The 19858-nt window shown below is 38.3% G+C and overlaps 1 protein-coding gene and 1 pseudogene across 3 annotated transcripts; both read left to right on the top strand.

Annotated features, from left to right (window-relative positions):
- The first annotated feature begins 730 nt into the window (after positions 1–730).
- LOC111344685 (2-aminomuconic semialdehyde dehydrogenase-like) lies at positions 731–10152 on the top strand (annotated as a pseudogene). The gene is made up of 12 exons (XR_015996145.1): positions 731–939; positions 1626–1832; positions 3736–3947; positions 5979–6145; positions 6847–6917; positions 7551–7654; positions 7782–7857; positions 8268–8366; positions 8471–8543; positions 8695–8735; positions 9264–9359; positions 9749–10152. The product of XR_015996145.1 is annotated as a 2-aminomuconic semialdehyde dehydrogenase-like (transcript).
- A 1165-nt stretch (positions 10153–11317) lies between these two features.
- On the top strand, positions 11318–18278 carry LOC148739542 (ryncolin-2-like). 2 transcript variants are annotated; one of them, XM_088747342.1, is made up of 5 exons: positions 11322–13529; positions 14317–14431; positions 15506–15631; positions 16518–16898; positions 17095–18278. In XM_088747342.1, exons 1-5 carry the CDS (start codon positions 13434–13436, stop codon positions 17334–17336), a joined length of 960 nt encoding a protein of 319 aa, XP_088603468.1. In that variant the 5' UTR covers positions 11322–13433; the 3' UTR covers positions 17337–18278. The 2 variants fall into 2 exon arrangements, with proteins under 2 accessions (XP_088603469.1, XP_088603468.1); XM_088747343.1 differs by lacking the exon at positions 15506–15631 and having other exon boundaries at positions 11318–13529.
- Positions 18279–19858: the final 1580 nt, after the last annotated feature.

Genomic DNA, 19858 nt, shown 5'->3' with positions numbered 1-19858 from the left:
CGCAGCAGTCTCTTTCCCCTGGGTTTTTCTCTTGTCAAATGAACTTTTACCAAAAATGTAAATTTTATCCTTTGTGAGTGAAATCGAGGAACAAATGAAGCATCTTGAACTACCTTCTATCAATTTCTTCGGAGTTACATCCATGGGTAATTTTTGAGATGACTAGCCACTCTAGAAAGCGCCGATGAATTAACGCGGGGAACTTACGTCATTGAAATTTGATTGGTTTTGTCGTGAAACCAAAGGCGACGTGTGATTGGTGCAAACGCGCATTATCATATGCAGTCACCGTGAAATCTAAACAAAGGGAAAGGAATGTGGCTCGGGTTTAAGCACAGGCGGTTGGTGGGCGAGGGAGCGTTGTTACCTTTGCGGCTTATTTTAATAAAAACGTGCCTTAAGCACGATAAGGAACTGTTTAACCCTGATTGGGAATATAGCGACCCATACCAGGACTACAACATACGTAACAAGCGACTTCAAAATCTTAAAGCACGTGGGAATAAGTCACGTGATATTACGCAACGAAACAACCGGAAATGAAAATAACGAAACGGAATTAAAATGGTAGCCACAAGCGTTGCGTGACGAGCCCAAACAACGGCTGCGAAGGAGACTACAGAAATTGAGACTTTGAGAGACCGCTCATTTGTGTAAATTGTATAGTCCTAATATTGGAGGTGTGTCAGGGGCGTGACTGATACAAGCGATTCCAGCTTCCCTCGGTCTGACATTCTTTCCAGTCTACCGCCAAAAGAACAACAAGATGGCGTCTGAAATGTTAGTACTTGAGAACTTCATCGGTGGAAAATTCGTACCTTGTACGAATCACATTGACAGCTATGACAAATCAACGGGGAAGGTGCACTGTAAGGTTCCAGACTGTAATGAAGACGAAGTCGATTTAGCTGTCAAGGCTGCAAATGAGGCGTTTGAAAGGTAGTATGTGATTGGCGACCACAGTTTGTCATTGCTTAATTGATCGCACATTGTTGCGGTTGAAACACACGCTGGTTCTGCTCTTGGTTAACAAGGCTATTTCCTCAGGCGAAGGAATTGCAGTTCCAAATTTAGTCATTGGATAAAGATGAAATCATGAATTCTTGGATTGACTCGATCAATCTTAAATGAAATTGCGAAATCTCTATGCTTTGATGTGCAATCATTGAACAGGAAAATTTAAATATGACTTTTTACTCATGCAAAAAAATTAATCAACGTTAGTTGGTTAATTCCAATGCTTAATAGGAACAAAGAATATATCTCGCGTGCACAGTATTTAAACCCTACTCAAGGTTTATCGAGGAACAAGTTTTTAAAGCAGGTGGCAAGTTTAGAGAACATGATTTACATTTAGGTTTATTGAATTCGTTGCATACACACATACATACATACATACATACATACATACATACATACATACATACATTCATACGTACATACGCACGTAATATCATTTTACTTTTAATAACTTTTTACTATTTACTTTTAATAACATTTTACTTTTAATAACATTTTACTTTTAATAACTTTACTTTAATATCATTTTACTTTTGAACTCTTTGGTTTGTTTGACTTATATATCGTATAATTGTGGACATTTTCTGATGACATTTTCAATGCAGCTGATCTGTCACCACACCAGAGTATAGGGCAGGTATAATGAGAAAGATTGCTGATCTCATTGAAACCCAATTTGATGAATTTGCTGAGGCAGAGTCAAAAGACCAAGGGAAACCAGTGTTGCTGGCAAGGACAGTTGACATTCCACGTGCTTGCCTTAACTTTAGATTCTTTGCTTCAACAATTATAAGTTCCTCAGCTGAAAACCAGTAAGTGCTTGAGACAATTTTAATTAACTACCATAAGTGACAAAGAAAGAATTTCTCTATATGATCACAATACAGTATCAAGCAGACAAGTGATGCGAATAAACAAGAATAATTATATGCAATTATGGGTTTATTGGTTGATCCAATTCCAAATTGTCTAATATAATAATAATAATAATAATAATAATAATAATAATAACAATAATATTCATTGATTTGTATTGCGCAAATATCAATCCAGAGAAAATAATTAACATGATAAGAATTGTATAATAGACAGTCGGTGGAGTTACCGGTGAAAACTCGGGACCAATAGTAATCAAGAAACTGTAGTGAGTGTCTGGATTTATCTCTCACTGGTACATTTAGGTAATGACAAGGTTAATCATGCTTGATTATTAAAATCAGTTATTTCTAAAAATATTCTGCTGCCAGCCAACCTTTGCTTCTTGAATTGACCATCCATGCAATTCTTTATGTAATAGTTCAGCATCCTGCTTTATCACATGATACATGTCTATAGCTGCCCAAAGATGTTAATTTGCCATTTGAAGTATAGCAATATTGCAGAAGTTCTCCCTCTCTGATTACAGGCATCCCAAGCTCATGTCTTGAAGAAAAAAATGAAAGATTATTTCTTGATAGCTTTACTTGTTGTGTAACATGGTTTTCGTCTACATGAGGAACCATTGAGAATTTGAACGCATTATGATAAAGAATGGCATTGACCACTTTCATAAATAGCTGCCGGATTAATATTCTTTTGTTTGAATTTAAATTAGCCTCTTTGGCCTTGCTTGAGATAATGTATTCTTTTGAATTTTGTACTGGAGAATGAGGCTAGTAGGGCTAATTTAAATTTAAACAAAAGAATATTAATCCAGCAGCCATTTATGAAAGTGGTCTATAGGGACAAAATATGGTCAATTTACAACACTAAATATTTTGAAATATGAACACTTTACCTGTAAGATTGATAAAACTTACTCACCCTTACCACACAGTCATAACAAAGCAAGCCCAAAACAGCAGAAATTGCCAAAATAATACCATCATGATGATGGACATACAAGGAGTGAGTAAGTTTTATCAATCTTAGATGTAAAATGTTCATATTTTGGAATATTTTCAGAGATTTCCTTAAGCCCCAGCGACCGGCAAAAATCGCCAGTTAGTCATCTTGGGCGTACCGGCTACTCAGATCCAAATAATAATAATAAAGAAAACTTTGTTTTGCATCCTACGGCAACTTATCCATTTGCGACGCCTACTTCTCTTTGGGTAAATATATTCCAAAATAAATAACGTTTTCCTTTAAGAGCCAAGTGTCCTCAAATGGTTTTGACTGAATAAACCTGAAAGTTTCGTCAAGAATTTCGCCACACCATCACTTGCATTGATTCTGGCTGCAGAAGTCGCTTGAACATTGCACATTTAGCAAACGAAACAGGCTCAAATTTCAAGGCAGCGGTTACCGACGAAAAGCAATCCATATATATAAGACAACATACTCTCAAAACACATGCCAAAATACACTTCTCTCAGCTCTTCCCTCCTCCCATATCCTCCCCCCCTTGTGCCAGAAGTGCATGGAAGGCACTTGCACACCGTTATAAATTCCTCTGCTGGCTACTCCATTTTATTCTCCTCCTACTCCAAAATTTAGGGAGAACCCTGTATTTTGTGTTATAAATTGACCATATTCTGTTCTTCTGACTATTCCTTATGATGCATTCCAATTTTCAACAGTTCCTCATGTAGCTTAACACGGTGTCACACTATGCATGACACTTTCATGAAATGAACTTTTGCTTTTCTTTCAAACATGAGATGCCTGTGCTTTAACACCTTTGGCACAATAAACTGACACTTAAGCAAGTTAACTTTATTTTCATTGTAATAGTGCCAATGTTCTAGAAAGTGTTGGTGTACTGAATTGCACTATCCGGAGTCCAGTTGGCGTGGCTGGATTGATCTCCCCTTGGAATTTGCCTATTTATCTCCTGACTTTCAAGATTGCACCTGCAATTGCTTCTGGAAACACTGTTGTCTGCAAACCAAGTGAAATGACATCTGTGACAGCATGGATGATGGCAAAGGTGCTCAATGAAGCAGGTACAAAACTGAGTAACTGTCAGTACAAGGCTGTGCTTTGAAAAAAAAAAAATGAAAAGAGCCCTGCCGTGCTCTGAAAGTGTGAAATCCAGAGTGCCTAGCATATGCTTTTTATGAAAAAACTAAGATTCCTGAGTCGCCTAAGAGCAAAAATAAGGCGTCAGGGGTGTTATATGAAGTAGTTTTTGGGGCTTCCCCAGAATCCCGGAGGAGTGATTAAAAAGCATGGCTTCATTTACTGTCATTCGCCTCCTTGAGTATTGCCATCTTCTATAGTGATAAAAAAGGGGCAATCAGGCACTGCTAGACCACAGTCCTGTAGTAGTTTCACCTAATCCTTTCACTCCCAGAAGTGATTATTAGTCATAACTTCTCAATATAATATCCCATACATTCATTATTCAGTCAACATATAACAAGAATACTCAAACCTATCGGATTGTTATCTTGATCTAATATCAAATTCACATGTGGACTAATTTATAAGGAAATTTATTATATGGCTATGTCTCGCAAGGACTGGGAACTATGGAATTCACAAATTTGATTGGCTGAAATCAATACTGAAAGCGGTCTAGATTTTGATTCCCATCTAGTCCAGCATTTAGACCAGTCTAGAAAAAAGATACAAAGAATATGAAAAATTGGCCTTAGAGACACAGCCATATAATAAACATCTTTAGTTATTAACTGAGCTAGGTCGATCTGTATGGGAGAATCTTGACCTCAATCGCCGGTACAGACCTCACTGCTTTTGGTCTGTACTGGTGACCTCGGTCAAGATTCTCCCATACAGACCTCCCGCTCGGTTAATAAGAACTAAATATTTAATTCATCAGGTAAAGTGGAGAATTAACAATCAGATCTTGGGATGAGTTATAGAGTTACCGGCAACCCTTTCTCTCTAAGGAGAGACCAAGACGTGATTTCTCCTTACGATATCAATACAGAATCGAGAAGAAAAGTGATGAGAATATACAAATTAAAATATCAACAAGGGGATTATTATTTTGATCCAACAACAAACTCTCGGAGCCAACTTTCTAGGAATTATAACATAACCAAAGTAAAGTGCACTCTCTGATTGGTCAACTCAGTAAAGCGCATGCTCTGATTGGTCAATTTGGCATCCACCATTTGCCCATGGGTGTATGCTACTCAGACATGAGCAAATGCAAAGACTAGTTTTCCATGCATGCTTGTTTTTTCTAGTCATGTAAGATTTGCTAAATAAAAGAAAACTATTTTACTACAATGTTATGTTTTAATAATGAAATAAATGGTAAACACCACAGTGTATACTATTGAGTTATGGATGCACTTGGTAGGTTTGCTAAGCACTCAAGAAGGTAGAGTCGTTCTCGTCTATCACCTTGCATGACTCTTACGCTTCTTTCCTGCTTAGCAACCTCCCGTGTGCATCCATAGCTCAATAGTATTAATTACACTGTGGTGTTTACCATTAAATGTCTGGCAGACACTAGTGAGAATAAGTGCTTAGATCTTGGGTATCATTTACAGGCTGAAAATTAAAGAAGCCTTTTTTATATTATTGTGCTTGTTGTTTACACCATTATAATAATATAATAACTATGCTCAGAAGATAATTACTAAAATTTTATAACTCAACAGTTGTACAGTCATGTTTCTCCTAAACATCAGTTTTTCACTGTGTTTAACTCACAAAGTATGCTTCAGAGCCTGAGTATTTAGTCATTTTTAATCAAGTGTCAATACTTAAATCTTGGATTGCAGGAAACATAAACTAATGATGTTAGTTTATGTTTACTTTGTCTTTAGATTGGTGCTGAAAATCTTGTGCCATCCTTGCAACCAATAAGTTGCAAGTCTTAAGCCAGTTGCATCTTGTTTGTATCATTTTCAGGCAGTTTCAACTGTAGCTTGTTTGACTTTGAGTTCTTCCCAATATTAGGCTCTTCTGATATTTTTCTTTGTCCTGATTTGCCTTTTTTCAACATTCAATCAGAATTCTTCCCCTTTAATGCATCTTGTCTTCGTTCACGGCTGTAGGCCTGCCTCCTGGTGTTGTTAACCTAGTGATGGGCACGGGACCCAAAGCGGGCGCTGCCATCGTTAGACACCCTGATGTTCCTGTGATTTCATTCACTGGTTCAACTGTCACAGGTCAAGCCATCACAGAAATGACAGCTCCTTACTATAAGAAAACTTCATTGGAAGTGAGTACGGTACTGTTTTTAAGTACCAAATGTGAATATAATCATGTACATGTCCAGAACATGGTGCAGGTACTTTAAATTTAGACTGCAGGTTGAAAGGTAAAATCTATCCTGGTTGATAATTAATATTCTCTGTTTCCAACCTTATTAATTATGGTTAGCAGGGCTTGACACTCACTTTTCAACTTACTAGCCATGTGGCTGGTGACATCTCAGATGTTACGGCAATTTTAGTTTGTTTAATATTAGCCAAACTGGCTAGAAGAAATTGAAAACCACCAGCTAAAACTGAATTTCTACTAGTTTGTGGCAAGGGGGCTACCGTTAGTGTCGAGTCCTCATTAGAACTGTAAAATGAAGAAACGTATTAGAAACAAACTTGAATGAAAAATTAGTAATAACTTAATAATAACTTACAGTGACTGTAAGAGTGAAAGTGACTGTCTCTATTTGGACTTGAATATTTTATGAATATTTATTATTTATTTATTTTTTTTTGTGTGTTTTTTATTTTATAAATATTTTATGATTCTGTGTGTGTGTGATGAGCTCAGCTCATCTCTTGTGATCTGTCAGTCTGTACACCAGACAAGTAAATCAATACCATTAAGTATTAAAATGTAATTGACAGATACATGTATGTTCACATTTCTTTCTTGAGTATACAATGCATTCTATTATTTCACTCATTTTTTTTTCAGCTTGGAGGGAAGAATGCAGCAATTATTTTTGATGATGCAGATTTAGAGAAATCCATAGCAACAACTGTCAGGTGTATTTGCAAATTTATCTGTTTAGTATTAAAAGATAATAATTAAAACACAGTTTATAACGTTAAAAACTTCAAGTTGGGTTAAAGCAACCATACTTTGGGGCGACAGAACTTCTCTTGGGGGTAACAGAACTTGGGGAGACTGTGCAAGGGGGGGGGGGGGCATCGTCACCTGTTACCATCCAAGGTAGACTGGAGAAATCAAGCTTCATGGTACCTTGATGTGTCTTAGAAAACAGTCTGACCACCATGCAGTTCTCTCACATTTTTTACTATTTTCGGTGTGCATTTGTACACTCAACTGGTGATTATTCAAGAATTTGAATATGTTTTCAACAAATTTTTTTCTCTAAAAATTTCACACTTACAGGTATCTGTGTTACATGAATCTTTTGAATCAAACTCTATTTTTTGTGAACAAGTTTGTTTTGTGTGGTGACTGAGAAATAGTGTTGAGCGGCCAAGTGGTCAATTGACATTTCCATTCAGAGCTCAGCTTTTGACTCTTTACTGGCAGTGTTTTTGATTATGTATTCTTGGCTTGTTTAAGGTGAAAACGGTTTTAAGGATCTATATGCACACAAATATCTTACCAATGGTAAAAATATGAATACTTCTTGATTTCTACTTCAGGTCCAGTTTCGCTAATCAAGGAGAGATTTGTCTCTGCACTAGTAGAGTTTATGTGCAAAAAGGAATTTATGACCAATTTTTGGAGGTTTTGTGGAACGAACGAGGTACAGCATTTTTTATTCTCTATGTTATGATTGTGAAATACACAAATCTGATGTGTAGGAACTGTTGTATCAGAACCGTTAAGAGTTGTTGAGATCTTTTACCATTCCATATCTCTTTGTATACTAGGCAACTCAAGGTCGGTGCTCCAAAAGATCCAGCAACCAATGTCGGGGCGTTAGTCAGCAAGGAACACTTGGCTAAGGTATTATCATTATCTTTATCGTTATGGTTAGTGTTAGCGTCAGCGTTATTGGTATCGTGGTCGTTATTGTGATATTTATTTAAAACGTTACCTTTAGCTTTATTGTTACCGTTAGCGTTATCATTATTCGTTAGCGTTATCGTTATTGTTAGCTTCAGCGTTTTTGGCGTCGTTATCGTTGTCGTTTGCGTCATCGTTACCGTTACCGCTGTCGTTAGTGATAGCGTTATCATTATCGTTAGTGTCAGCGTTATTCGTATCGTTGTCGTTAGAGTTATCAATATCGTCAGCGTTAGCGTTATTGGTGTCGTTATCAATGTTGTTAGCGTTGGTGTTATCGTTATATCCGTTGTGCATGTAGCGTATTACGTGCCTTGCATCATATCCATATCGTGTTGTTTCCTCTCAAGGTCCTTGGATATGTGAAACTTGCTGTGAATGAAGGTGGAAAAATTGTTTGTGGCGAAGGAAAGGACTCTCCTTTGGAACTCCCGAACCCTTATACGGAGGTAAACACAGTTGTGTACGTTTGTTTACTTTAGTGTGGTGATAGCAGGTTTGTTTTCAGTTTTCAATATTTTGTTATTTTGTTATTTTTTTTTTTACGTCATAGGGATACTTCATGCGACCCACGGTGATCACTGGTTTGTCAGACAACACCCGCTGCATGCAAGAAGAGATATTTGGTGAGCGAGGACAGCGCAATTACTTCACTTCTCAGACCTCTTTCTTAAATGGCGGGATTAGTGTCGTGTGCGCTATAAAGTACGCTCTGATTGGCTATCGCTTGGTCAATAGTGCTGGGTCTCTGTATGAGATTTCCTTCTGTTTTTACAGGTCCAGTAGTGGCGATTGTACCATTTGAAAACGAGGAAGAGGTACGTGTTATAAGGAAACGGAATAATGCAAACTTATATTACCGCGCACGTGTCTTGCAGCTTCACGCGTGCTTGACGCACGTGCAATTTCCACACATTACACATGCAAAATATGCCCAAATGCGTGAAATTAAAAGTATGTGTAAAATGCGTGTGAATTACACGCAATCAATCAACCAGTGAACTCATTGAATACGTGTACTTTGAAAAACCTTTGTAATAAGACACAATGTGAATTCTGTACTGCGACTCCCTATTATCTATGAGCCAGAGAGCGTCTCAGTGGAGAAAACATATCGAATAGATCTGTTGTACAATTAACAGTCGATAAACTGGATGGCAATCTTCTTTGCCGCCGTTTTTTTTTCTTTTTGATCTAGTCTCGGGTGTGCTCCCTTAGGCAAATCTCCTGTCGATGTTTACTCAGCATCTGTCTGTGTTTTGTTTTAGTTTTGTTTGTGTGTCTGTTAGTTACATTTTTTTTTTTATTTGTCCTATCTTTTTTTTTTCCTGGGCTTTTCCTGTCAGGTTATCAAGCGAGCCAATGGTGTCAAGTATGGACTAGCTGCAGTGATTTGGTCAGAGAATCTGTCGCGCACTCACCGAGTAGCTAAACGCTTACAGGTACAAGAAAGAAGTGAAAGAAAGTTTTCTGAACGGCGCGTACTTTAATATTCCTATTTGCTGACAGACTTATCAGTTCATGGCAAGGTCTTTTTTGTTTACGAAATTGCCTGATCTTTTCGACATCTGTCTTTTAGTTTAGTCGTAGTCAGCGTCATAGTAATAAGTTTTTGGTCCAATGTTTTTATTGTACAGTACAGTGCAAACAAATTTTTTTATCGAGCGAGCGCTGTCCTACTGTCAGTTGTGACAAAATGAATAACATGTTTCTTAAGTCGATAACATTGTGACAACTGTGTTGTGATTGTGTCGCTTACTGCAAATGTGAAATGTCGCCAAATGTTTTGGTATAACAACGTTAAAACACAGCTTTGCTTATATTTCGCCAGGCAGGGACAGTGTGGTGCAATTGCTGGTTGGTCCGTGACCTTAACATGCCTTTTGGAGGAGTCAAAGCTTCTGGGATTGGCCGAGAAGGAGCCAGAGAGTCTATGAGTTCTACACAAAAGTAAAAACAGTTTGCGTGGAGATGTAGTGTCCACCGTATCATTATTTTTAGGCGTGAAGAGTTAAGCCACTAACATAGCTAGGGCAAGGTGCCCGTAACCCCCCCCCCCCCCCCCCTTGGTCGGCCTTCTTTTGAGCAAACAACCTATAATATTCAGGTGGTGAAAACGCTATGACAATATCTGATATCACACATTTCCATTCGATGTTGATTGGTCGATCAAAACGATGCGGTCTTGACAAAATCTCTCAAGGGGACCAGACAGCTAACTGGTTTGTTTGTCGACTGCAGGCCGCTGGCTACCCTCGCCGGGCTTATTTTTGTTACCCAACATACTGTGCGATCGGCGAACGGGCCCACAAATGTTTCAACCAGCCAAATTCGAAATTGGAAAGCCAATCGATCTGGTGATGAAAGCATCGCTAGTGAAAGATCTGTGGGAGGAATTGGGAATCGAGTGAATGGAAATGGAACTGCAACATCTCTGCTTTGATTTTCTGGAGGAATCGAGACTGGTGGTAATTTTTTGGCGGAATTATTCGCTTCGGGCGACGGACGCTTCTAAAATAGGTTTCCGGCCTTGTCTTTCTTTTAGCAGTTGAACACCAATATAGCGCTAACTCGCCGAAAACGCTTCAAAATGGCCTGAGACGCTAGGAATCAACAAAGAAAACAACAAGGCAATAAGGTAAGCCCATTTTATTTCAAAACAAGACATTTTTTTCTCTCTTTTAAGGCAAACCTATAACATCCCATACAAACCTTTATAAATATAAAACGTTGCGCAACACAGTAAGAGTCACGTCCGCTTTTCTAGTAGTGAGCTTGGGCTGCCTGTGCTTACTCGGATGAAAAAGGGATAACACTATGAGGGAAGTCCCGATGTCGTAAATGATTGACAAATTCTAACCGTTGTCTAAAAATTATCGTAGTCACGAAAATGGCAGATTTTGATAAATTTTGGTGAATCTCGTCAAGGCAAAATCAACTTCGCGGAGTTGATGATTTTGATAAATTTTAGTCAAATTCGTCAAAGCGAAATCAGCTCGGCCGCGTGGATGATTTTAATGAAGTTTCGCCATTTTCGTTAATTACTGCAGGCATTTCTGGACATATCTTATTAGTAATCGAAAAGGTAACCCTAAAAAACATTTCCCATTTGCGATGTGTCATTTTGGGTGAGTAAAAGCTTAGACATTATCTTGCTATACATATGCTATTTCTAAAGGTGTCGACCAGTTTTTAACGTGTTTTAAAGCAATGAAAGTTAATCATCAACCTTTTGTGATAATTGAAATTGTTTTAACAACAACAAACATATGAAACATATGTATGAACTGCGGTTATGAAACGTATATGTGCACGATCCTTCGCAGTAAAGCACTATTTGAGCAATAGTGAAAATCAGACCTGAAAAAAATTTCAGGCCTGTACGGGATTCGAACCACTGACCTGGTTCGAATCCCGTACAGGCCTGAAATTTTTTTCAGGTCTGATTTTCACTATTGCTCAAATAGTGCTTTACTGCGAAGGATCGTGCACATATACGTTTCATAACCGCAGTTCATACATATGTTTCATATGTTTGTTGTTGTTTGATTTATCTTCTACGGGTTTATGTCGAATTAATTTGATGGCCTGCTCCCAGTTGGCTTGTTAGCTCAATTGGTAGAGCGCTGCACTAGTATCGCAGAGGTCAGTGGTTCGAATCCCGTACAGGCCTGAAATTTTTTTCAGGTCTGATTTTCACTATTGCTCAAATAGTGCTTTACTGCGAAGGATCGTGCACATATACGTTTCATAACCGCAGTTCATACATATGTTTCATGTTTGTTGTTGTTTGATTTATCTTCTACGGGTTTATGTCGAATTAATTTGATGGCCTGCTCCCAGTTGGCTTGTTAGCTCAATTGGTAGAGCGCTGCACTAGTATCGCAGAGGTCAGTGGTTCGAATCCCGTACAGGCCTGAAATTTTTTTCAGGTCTGATTTTCACTATTGCTCAAATAGTGCTTTACTGCGAAGGATCGTGCACATATATGAAATTGTTTTGTCACTTTTTTATTTACCTTGACCGAAAGAAACTAAGTATTTAATTATTCCTAAAATGGCCAAATTAAAATTTTTAACCGTTGGCCGGGTGAAGCCATTACTTTTACCCCATGAAGGAAAAAAAAAAAAAAAGAGACAAAATGGAAAAAAAAGCTGATAGAAAATGATTAAAAAAATAAAAAAATTGCGAAACGAAGCAGACAAAATGGGAAGACCATAGACGAAAACATAACATGACATGAAATACAACATGGTGAAAATAAAATCTACCACGGTATCACATTCCTTCAGGAGCCTGATATATTGGTTTTGTAAAAGTGTCACGGTCTAAACCTATTCATGTAGCCAAAGCTAAGTTAAAAAACTGGAAGCAATGGATGTTTATAGGAACCAATAGATATATTTTCAATGTCCTACATTTGAAGTCGAAATCAGTTTAAGCAGCTTCTACAAATTAAAGAAAATACATTTTAAACCGTGTGTAACAAAACAGCTTCAAAACAATAAGCATTACGTCTTGCAAAACACCTGCCGACAACAGGGAGATACTGTAACCACATAAGTATCCTTGAGGTATTCTTAAAAACGGATTTGGTCACCCTTATTCCCAAATAGTTATGCTAGTTGATACGGTTTTTTTTTTTAAGGTAATCCGTATTTTTAAACTATTTTTAAAAATTTCTTAAGTAACAAGTTAATTAGTTGCTGCGAGCATGATATAGGATAGCAGAGCTTCCTGCTGTCAGATGACATAAAAGGTAATTTAATAAATGATCTGGCGTTGCTCTCGAACTTGAAGAGGAAGAACAGGTATACCATTTCAAAATTATTACAAATAAAGATTTTAAAGCTTGGAAATAAAAGGGGTTAGAGAGTTAAACTGATCTACAAATCCTGACACATACGATTGCAGCTCTATTAAGAATACCATCAAGGGAACTAACCAACACAATTAAGTTCGCTGATACTTTTCATTGAGGCTCTTAATTGATGTATTGTGTACGAAACCTGTCTATGTAAACAATTAGCCATTAGGGTATTTCATGTATTGTTTTACACTAAGTTTGCCAAAAAGTTGCAGAATTGAACTCAAATAATAGCATCTCTTTTCAATCGCGAGGTGAGATCTCTTTGTAGCTGCTACTGAGAATGGAGTCTGGAGTATTAAAACTTTTCAGGGGTTATTTTGGTGTACTCGTGATTATCGTCACTCTAACAAATGCATCTTATGGTATGTAGTGAATTATGTGGATTTTTCGGAATTTCTATAAAGTATAGTTGTGTGGGATTTTATCTATTTTGTTCCCCCCTTAAGTAGATGATGAATACATTAAACCTCTCAGCCGAGGCACAGGCGAAGGTTTTGCTTACGCCAACTTTGAGCCTCACAAGTTTTCCTATCTCAACATCACCGGTATTGGGTCAGATCTTGTTCTAAAAGACAGCGAATGTGGACTTACTTGTGCCACCACACCGTCATGTTTTTCCTTCAACTTGGGCGTGTTCTACGACTTTATGGGTAGAGTGTTGTGCGAACTTCTTCCATCAGACGTGTTCAACAACTCGGCCAAGTTTGTCCACAGTCGCAATCATCATCACTACAGTATCACGGTAAGGGAAAAACTCGAATGTTTGTTTTTTATAACGTATATAAAGCAAAACAAAACAAAACGAAATAAAACTTAAGCATTTTTCCTTCGCTTTTGCAATTATGCAGAACACCTAGCTTGAAACTGAGTACTGATTTATGAAACAATAATGAAACCTCTGCAGCCATACGCGCAGTTCTGTTATTTTGAAATGAAAAGCCAGATAAAAGAGAGTTTCTTTAGAATATATCCAATCCACTCGGAGTTATGATAATCCCATTGAGAAGCCGGTTAAGGTTCATGCAAATAGAAGCTTTCTTTTGGTTGCTATAAGGTGCGACAAAAGTCTTGACGACCAGAGGAACTGTAGGTGCCAAAAATATCCGTTGAATACACCATGTTATTAATTAGATCATTCTTTTCAATTGAAAATTTTGGCCAAACCATAATCTTAAGGCAAATGTTGGAGACAGTGTGGCCGAGTGGTTAGAGTGTCGGACTTGTAATCCACCGCTCCCGGGTTCGAGTCCCACCCTGACCACTGGATTTGTTTCACGGTAGCCCCGAGTTCAGATCCTTGGCCAGGCTTGTAAATAGCCAACTGGTTTGCCTCCGGCCAGTTGGGGTTTTTAATGGTGTTTCTTAATGATGTTACGTTCAATTTAGACCATTAATTTGTTTCATTTGTTATCAAGGACCACAATGGAACCTGCTGGTTCACCAGTAATTGTGTAATCCTATAAAAGTTATTATTAATTTTTTTTTTCCTTAAACACTTGCAATAGGGCGTCTCTGTTTTTTCTTCACAGTCTCCATGCATCAGTTGGCCTTGTCAGAACAATGGGACATGCGCTGCACAGTACGAGGAGAACAGTTACTTGTGCGTTTGCGCAGAAGGATTTATAGGGAAACATTGTAAATTGGGTAAGAAAGCTACAGCGCTGCATGAGCTTGGAGTGCATTATTCATTCATTTATTACACTGATGGAATGTTGTTAGCAATGCGTTTCACGTAAAAGCAATTTGTCTTATTGATTTAGCGAAGTTGGCGCTTTAAAATCCAAACTCTCACCAAATAATTTATCTCAACCACCATTTTCCGCATCGCTAATTTACAAGCTATTAATATCTTTCTGTCATATCAAGTTTACTTCCCTATCAACTTGTGTTTCCAGCAGCAACATTTGCATATACATTTAGACGACCTAACAGGCTATCTAATTAGGTAAAAAAAAAAAAAAAAGCCCATCTTGCCCGCTCGGGATTGCCCGCATCGATCCCGCGCATGAGGAAAATCATTATTAGAAATACATTCGTAATTTTTAACCAATTCCGGCTATGGAAACGCAAAAGGCGGTAGAAGATAGTCAAAACAAAGAAAACAGTTATGACACTCGAGAGTTTATTGTGCTACAAACACAGTTGGCTTTATTTTCTCGGCTCTAGAAGTAAACTCGTCATTCTTAATTCTTACTAAAGCGAAATCTTTTTTCAATGTAATAAATCCTTCATTAACCAAACTTATTCGTTCAAGATGGCTGGATATTAGCCCGTGTTTTTTTTCCGCATTTTTATAGACCTCGACTTCATCTCGGTCCATAAAAATGCAAAAAAGAACTCGGCCGATATCTAGCCACCTTGACCGAACAAGCTTGGTTAATGACGCATATATCTATCAGCTAGCCGATTCCACCAAGTTCACAGCAAATATGTCTCGAAGGTAAACGAACACCTGTCGTGGATAGTTGCCTCGATAAAATCCTCTTGATAAAACCTAAAAAACCAAGAGGAGGCAGGTGGCATCCTTTTCCCCCTCTGCCTTTGTACGTTTAGGTTCAATCCAAAAATCGTCCGACAACCCCCAGGGGATAGATACTGACTAGTCCCTGACTAGGTGGTCTTCGTAAAAAAATTTGTCCTCCCCGCAAGCCGATTTGCCCCCCAAAGATCATATGTAAACTTTTTTCATTCAAGAATAAGCTTGCTAATTTGTTTCAGATTTCAATGAGTGTTTAAGTCACTCTTTTCGGGCTTGTGACGTAAACGCGAAATGCTACAACACTTTTGGCTCTTACGGCTGTTCTTGCAAAACTGGATTTGTTGGAGACGGGAAATCATGTACAGGTACACTTGGCTCAAATAATGTGCTAATCACTTGGAAGCTTCAACCCCCCCTCCCTTCCCTCTCGGGCAACCCACGGGCATTTTACTGTCCTTCGGGCCCGGGGGTATGAAAATTGAACCTTGCCTGGGTAGGGTTAATTTGGGGTCTGAATTAGTTGTTGCTTCAGCAGGTGTTAAAGAGAGTTGTTTCATATTTGGTATATCATATATTTGGTATTTCACATTTATTTTCCGCATGGCTAATTTACAAGCTATTAATATCTTTCTGTCATAACAAGTTTACTTGCCTATCAACTTGTGTTTTTGACCACGAATATTGACCAGTGTAGTATAGTACTGCTGTAATAGCCGAGTAGAGCACGAATCGTTAACTCTTCACTAGATATCAATCTTTGTTCACTACAGATTTGTGTCCCGAATAACGATCTCAGAGAAACTTGCGCAGGGAGCTCGACCCACTCCCCCACTCGTTTTTGAAATAGGGAGTAGTAATTCTCCTTACTGAGTGGTATACCGTTTCTTATGATGCTAGGGAAGAAAATCAGGAATTGGATCGACAATAAATCCCTAGTTGATATATTTTTCTTTATACTTGTCTACTCGGCATTGTAATGATATTGTGAGGGGAAATTCTGTCTTAAGAACGAGTCTCCTGTAAGAATCAAACATCTTGGGAAATGAAAGTTTTCAACCCCTCTTCAAATTTTGCATGCAGTTAGGCACTCAGGTGGGATGCATGAAGATACCCTTTTTAAAGGTTGCAACACTCTTTTTGCCATAGTAACAACGACTGCATATATTCGTCCTTTAGCTTCATTTTGAGATTAATTGCAAGAAGGTTTATTAATTTTTTTCTGCCCATTTCACATTGTTGTTCCTTCTACAGATTTCAAAAATTGTGGCGATGTGTTTAATTCAGGAAAAAAGAGCAGTGGTATCTCCTCCATCAACCCTGATGGTTCAGGGGCCTTTAATGTTTTCTGCGACCAAGCAACAGACGGTGGGGGGTGGACAGTGTTTCAGAAGAGACTGGATGGCTCTGTTGATTTTTATCTTAACTGGGCTAGCTACAAAACTGGCTTTGGTGGCTTGAATGGAGAGTTTTGGCTTGGACTGGACAAAATACATCGCCTTATTAACAGCGGTAGTTACAAGCTTCGCGTTGATTTGGAAGACATGTCGGGAAATACAGCCTATGCCGAGTACAATACAATTACGGTTGGCAGCGAGGCAACTAAGTACCAGCTGAACATCGGAAGTTACTCGGGTGAGTTTTGAAATGATTTTTGCATAGTACCTTTCTTTTAATTACGAACATGTGACTGTTTGGAGAATTTATCTTAAAACCACGCCACAAATATATAAAAATCCACCAGCATGTTGTCCAATGCCTTCCTTCTAAAACAGTCAGTACTGTAAAATAATTACAAAAAAAGACAGGAATAGTTTTCTTTATTTTTTAGGCAACGCAAGTGACTCTTTGGCTTATCATAATGGTTGTCAATTTATCACAAAGGATGTGTCCTCTTCCAGTTGTGCTGTGAATAATAAAGGGGCCTGGTGGTATAAAAGCTGTTATCATAGCAACCTTAATGGTGTTTATCATCACGGAGTATACACCCGTGATGATAGCATTCGGTGGCGTGGATTCCTGAGTCACTCAGCTAAAAGAGCTGAAATGAAGATGAGACCGATCAATTTCTAAAAGTTGAAGCCTTTTGCCAAACAAATTCCTAAAGTCGACAACGCGAAACATTTGAGAAATTATTCTCTTTTAAACACTCCAGGAATGGCGGGAAGGGGAGGGGGAGTGGGTGGGGAAGTTGAAGCAGAAATGGAAGTATTAAGAAGAGTGTTTTTCTCCTCTTCCTCTTCCTTCATCCTCTTTCCCCGTAAACACATCGCGTGGGACCCTGTAGTAAGCTATTAAAACACACGCATTAATTTTTCTGCGATTCTATTGGCTACTCTTCGTCACGTGGCGTAAAATCACTGAACTGCTATTAAGCGATAACCCTCGTCCACGTTGATACTTTCCACCGATTACTTCCGTCGAAAACAAACAAAGGCAGTGGAAGAAAGCCAGCTCAAGAGTTTTATTTTTCCATCTGTACACTTTACCTGGAAGAGAAACGAACTCGTTTTGTAGAGTCCAGTGATTGGATGGTGACATAGAAAATACAGTTCTCAAATACTGCACTGGAAGGACGCACAAAAATGTTAACAAATCCCTTCTGATCATGAATTTTGGTACGTCGGCTGATAACGTTCTTGGCCGAATGGTTGTCCTCGAAATTTCATAGTTGCCCTCCAAGTTCACTTCTCGGCTACATATTAATTCTCCGGACAATAACCTAGCCGCGAACTTTATCAGTCGGCACATTAGCCGCCCGAAGAGGTTTATCTTCTAAGTAACGTAAACATGTATTACACGACCAATCACGATTTGAAAATTTCTTGATGTTGTGTGCTTAAAACATGACTTTGTACGATTCCTAGCTTACCATGATGTAGAAATTTCGATACATCATTATAGCAGGAATTTCCATGCATCCTTTTGCAACGTAAACTGCTTTTCAGTTAGTTACTGAAAACTTACTTTCCTTTCAAAATATATTTTTCCTTCATTTGGGAAAGAGTAAAATTGCATAGTTACCACTGCTATCTACTGAGTTAAGATTGGGAAATCTGTTAAGAAAAATAACGTCTCTTTTTGGATGAAAAAAAAAACAACAACAACTACAACCAAGAAGTTAGTTTGTTCTTAAATAATCCTTCTCCAGTTGAGAAAAGCACAGCAATCTGCCTGGAATCTTTTTTCCAGTCCTTTTTAAACTTATCTTGCTTGTTTCGAGGTTATTCCAGGAAATGTCCCATTAGACTAAAATTTCCATCTGATTGGAAGATTTTTTTTCAGAGTGGTATCAATCCAGCAGTTTAATGTAAATAATCACGTGTGTACTTGATTGTGAATTTGAGTTTACTGCGGTTTCATGAAATGTATCAGAGCGATCCTCATGAAACCGCAATACACATATTTGATTTTCATATATCCAAATTCATTGATTTATCACTTCGACGGGTTTAATAGTTGCAGCCTTAATATAGACATTCCTTGCTGTTGCTGTTAGCGCAGTTGATAAAGCACTGCACTGGTATCGCTGAGATCATAGGTTCAAATCCCGTACGAGCCTGAACTTTCTTAAGGCCTTATTTCTACTCACGGTTTTAGAAGTAGGGTTTATTACTGCGAGAATCGGTTTCATACCTTACTTGATTGTGTCATAAAATATTTAGCTAGTTTAAAATAAGTTAGTTAGTTAATCAGTTCAGTATGATTTAGTTATTCGTTTATATTTAGAATGTAGTTACAATCTGTATAAATTTAAATTCCCAAGTTATTTACTACATAACCGTACAAAGGTTTGTTCGCTATGTCGTGAAACTCAGGGCCCTTGTATTCCTTTCTTTTGGAGATCTAAATAAATCTTCCGTTGAAATGTAAGTTGCCGTCTTCCGCATCGGAGGACTAGTCTGGTTTTCCAAATTCCAAATTTCTGTTGATTTCAACTTTTTTTACTGCTTTATTTGGTGTATCACTGCACCGTTCCATCCGCGATCGCCACATATTTTGTTTTGCTACATGATACGCTGGTCAGTTTTAGGCAAAAGGTTCCGTTTCATCCCATTTGATTGTTCCGTCGAGAATGCGTGACATCTCGGGGATGTCACGCAGTGTATAAGGGACGGTTTGTGAGAAATCATGGGTTTCGGGCAAGCGGTTTTTCTGTTTTTTTCCCCTTCTCCCTTCCCCGCGCGTTGTCACTCGTACCAAATCTCTACCCACCCAATACGGTGACAGAATATGAATATTCGCCGCACTGAATCTCGCACTTGAAAACACAAACTACCGCCTACAAGCGAGCTAAAGGCTTTCAGAATAACTACTGTGTACCGAATTAGTTAATTCTCTCTGCCACCCTTCGAGAGGATTTTTCACGCGTTATTCTAGATCCTTGTGATTTTTCCTTTTCATTCTTTCCAGATGAATGCAAACTATCATTGATGCGCTGTGAAACGCATGCGCATCCAATTGGGTCTCTCTTACGTTTTACCTCAGTGGAATAACTGTAATATTGACCGCCAATAAACGATGCAAATGCTATACAAGCACTATGGAAACACTCAGTATTTTTCTCATAACTCAGTCATATCGCCCATATCCAG

The sequence above is a fragment of the Stylophora pistillata genome, chromosome 2 (genome assembly GCF_964205215.1).
Source record: "Stylophora pistillata chromosome 2, jaStyPist1.2, whole genome shotgun sequence".
In the NCBI taxonomy this organism is placed as follows: domain Eukaryota; kingdom Metazoa; phylum Cnidaria; class Anthozoa; order Scleractinia; family Pocilloporidae; genus Stylophora; species Stylophora pistillata.
Note: the sequence above shows the minus strand (reverse complement) of the source record. Positions and strands in the feature narration are given on the sequence as shown.

Excerpts from the sequence above, each read along its gene's own strand:
- LOC148739542 (XM_088747342.1), top strand. The coding sequence starts at position 13,434 with ATGGGTAGAGTGTTGTGCGAACTTCTTCCATCAGACGTGTTCAACAAC. Across the intron at positions 14,432-15,505 it reads AGGGAAACATTGTAAATTGG|ATTTCAATGAGTGTTTAAGT; the intron begins GTAAGAAAGCTA and ends AATTTGTTTCAG. Across the intron at positions 16,899-17,094 it reads GAACATCGGAAGTTACTCGG|GCAACGCAAGTGACTCTTTG; the intron begins GTGAGTTTTGAA and ends TTTATTTTTTAG.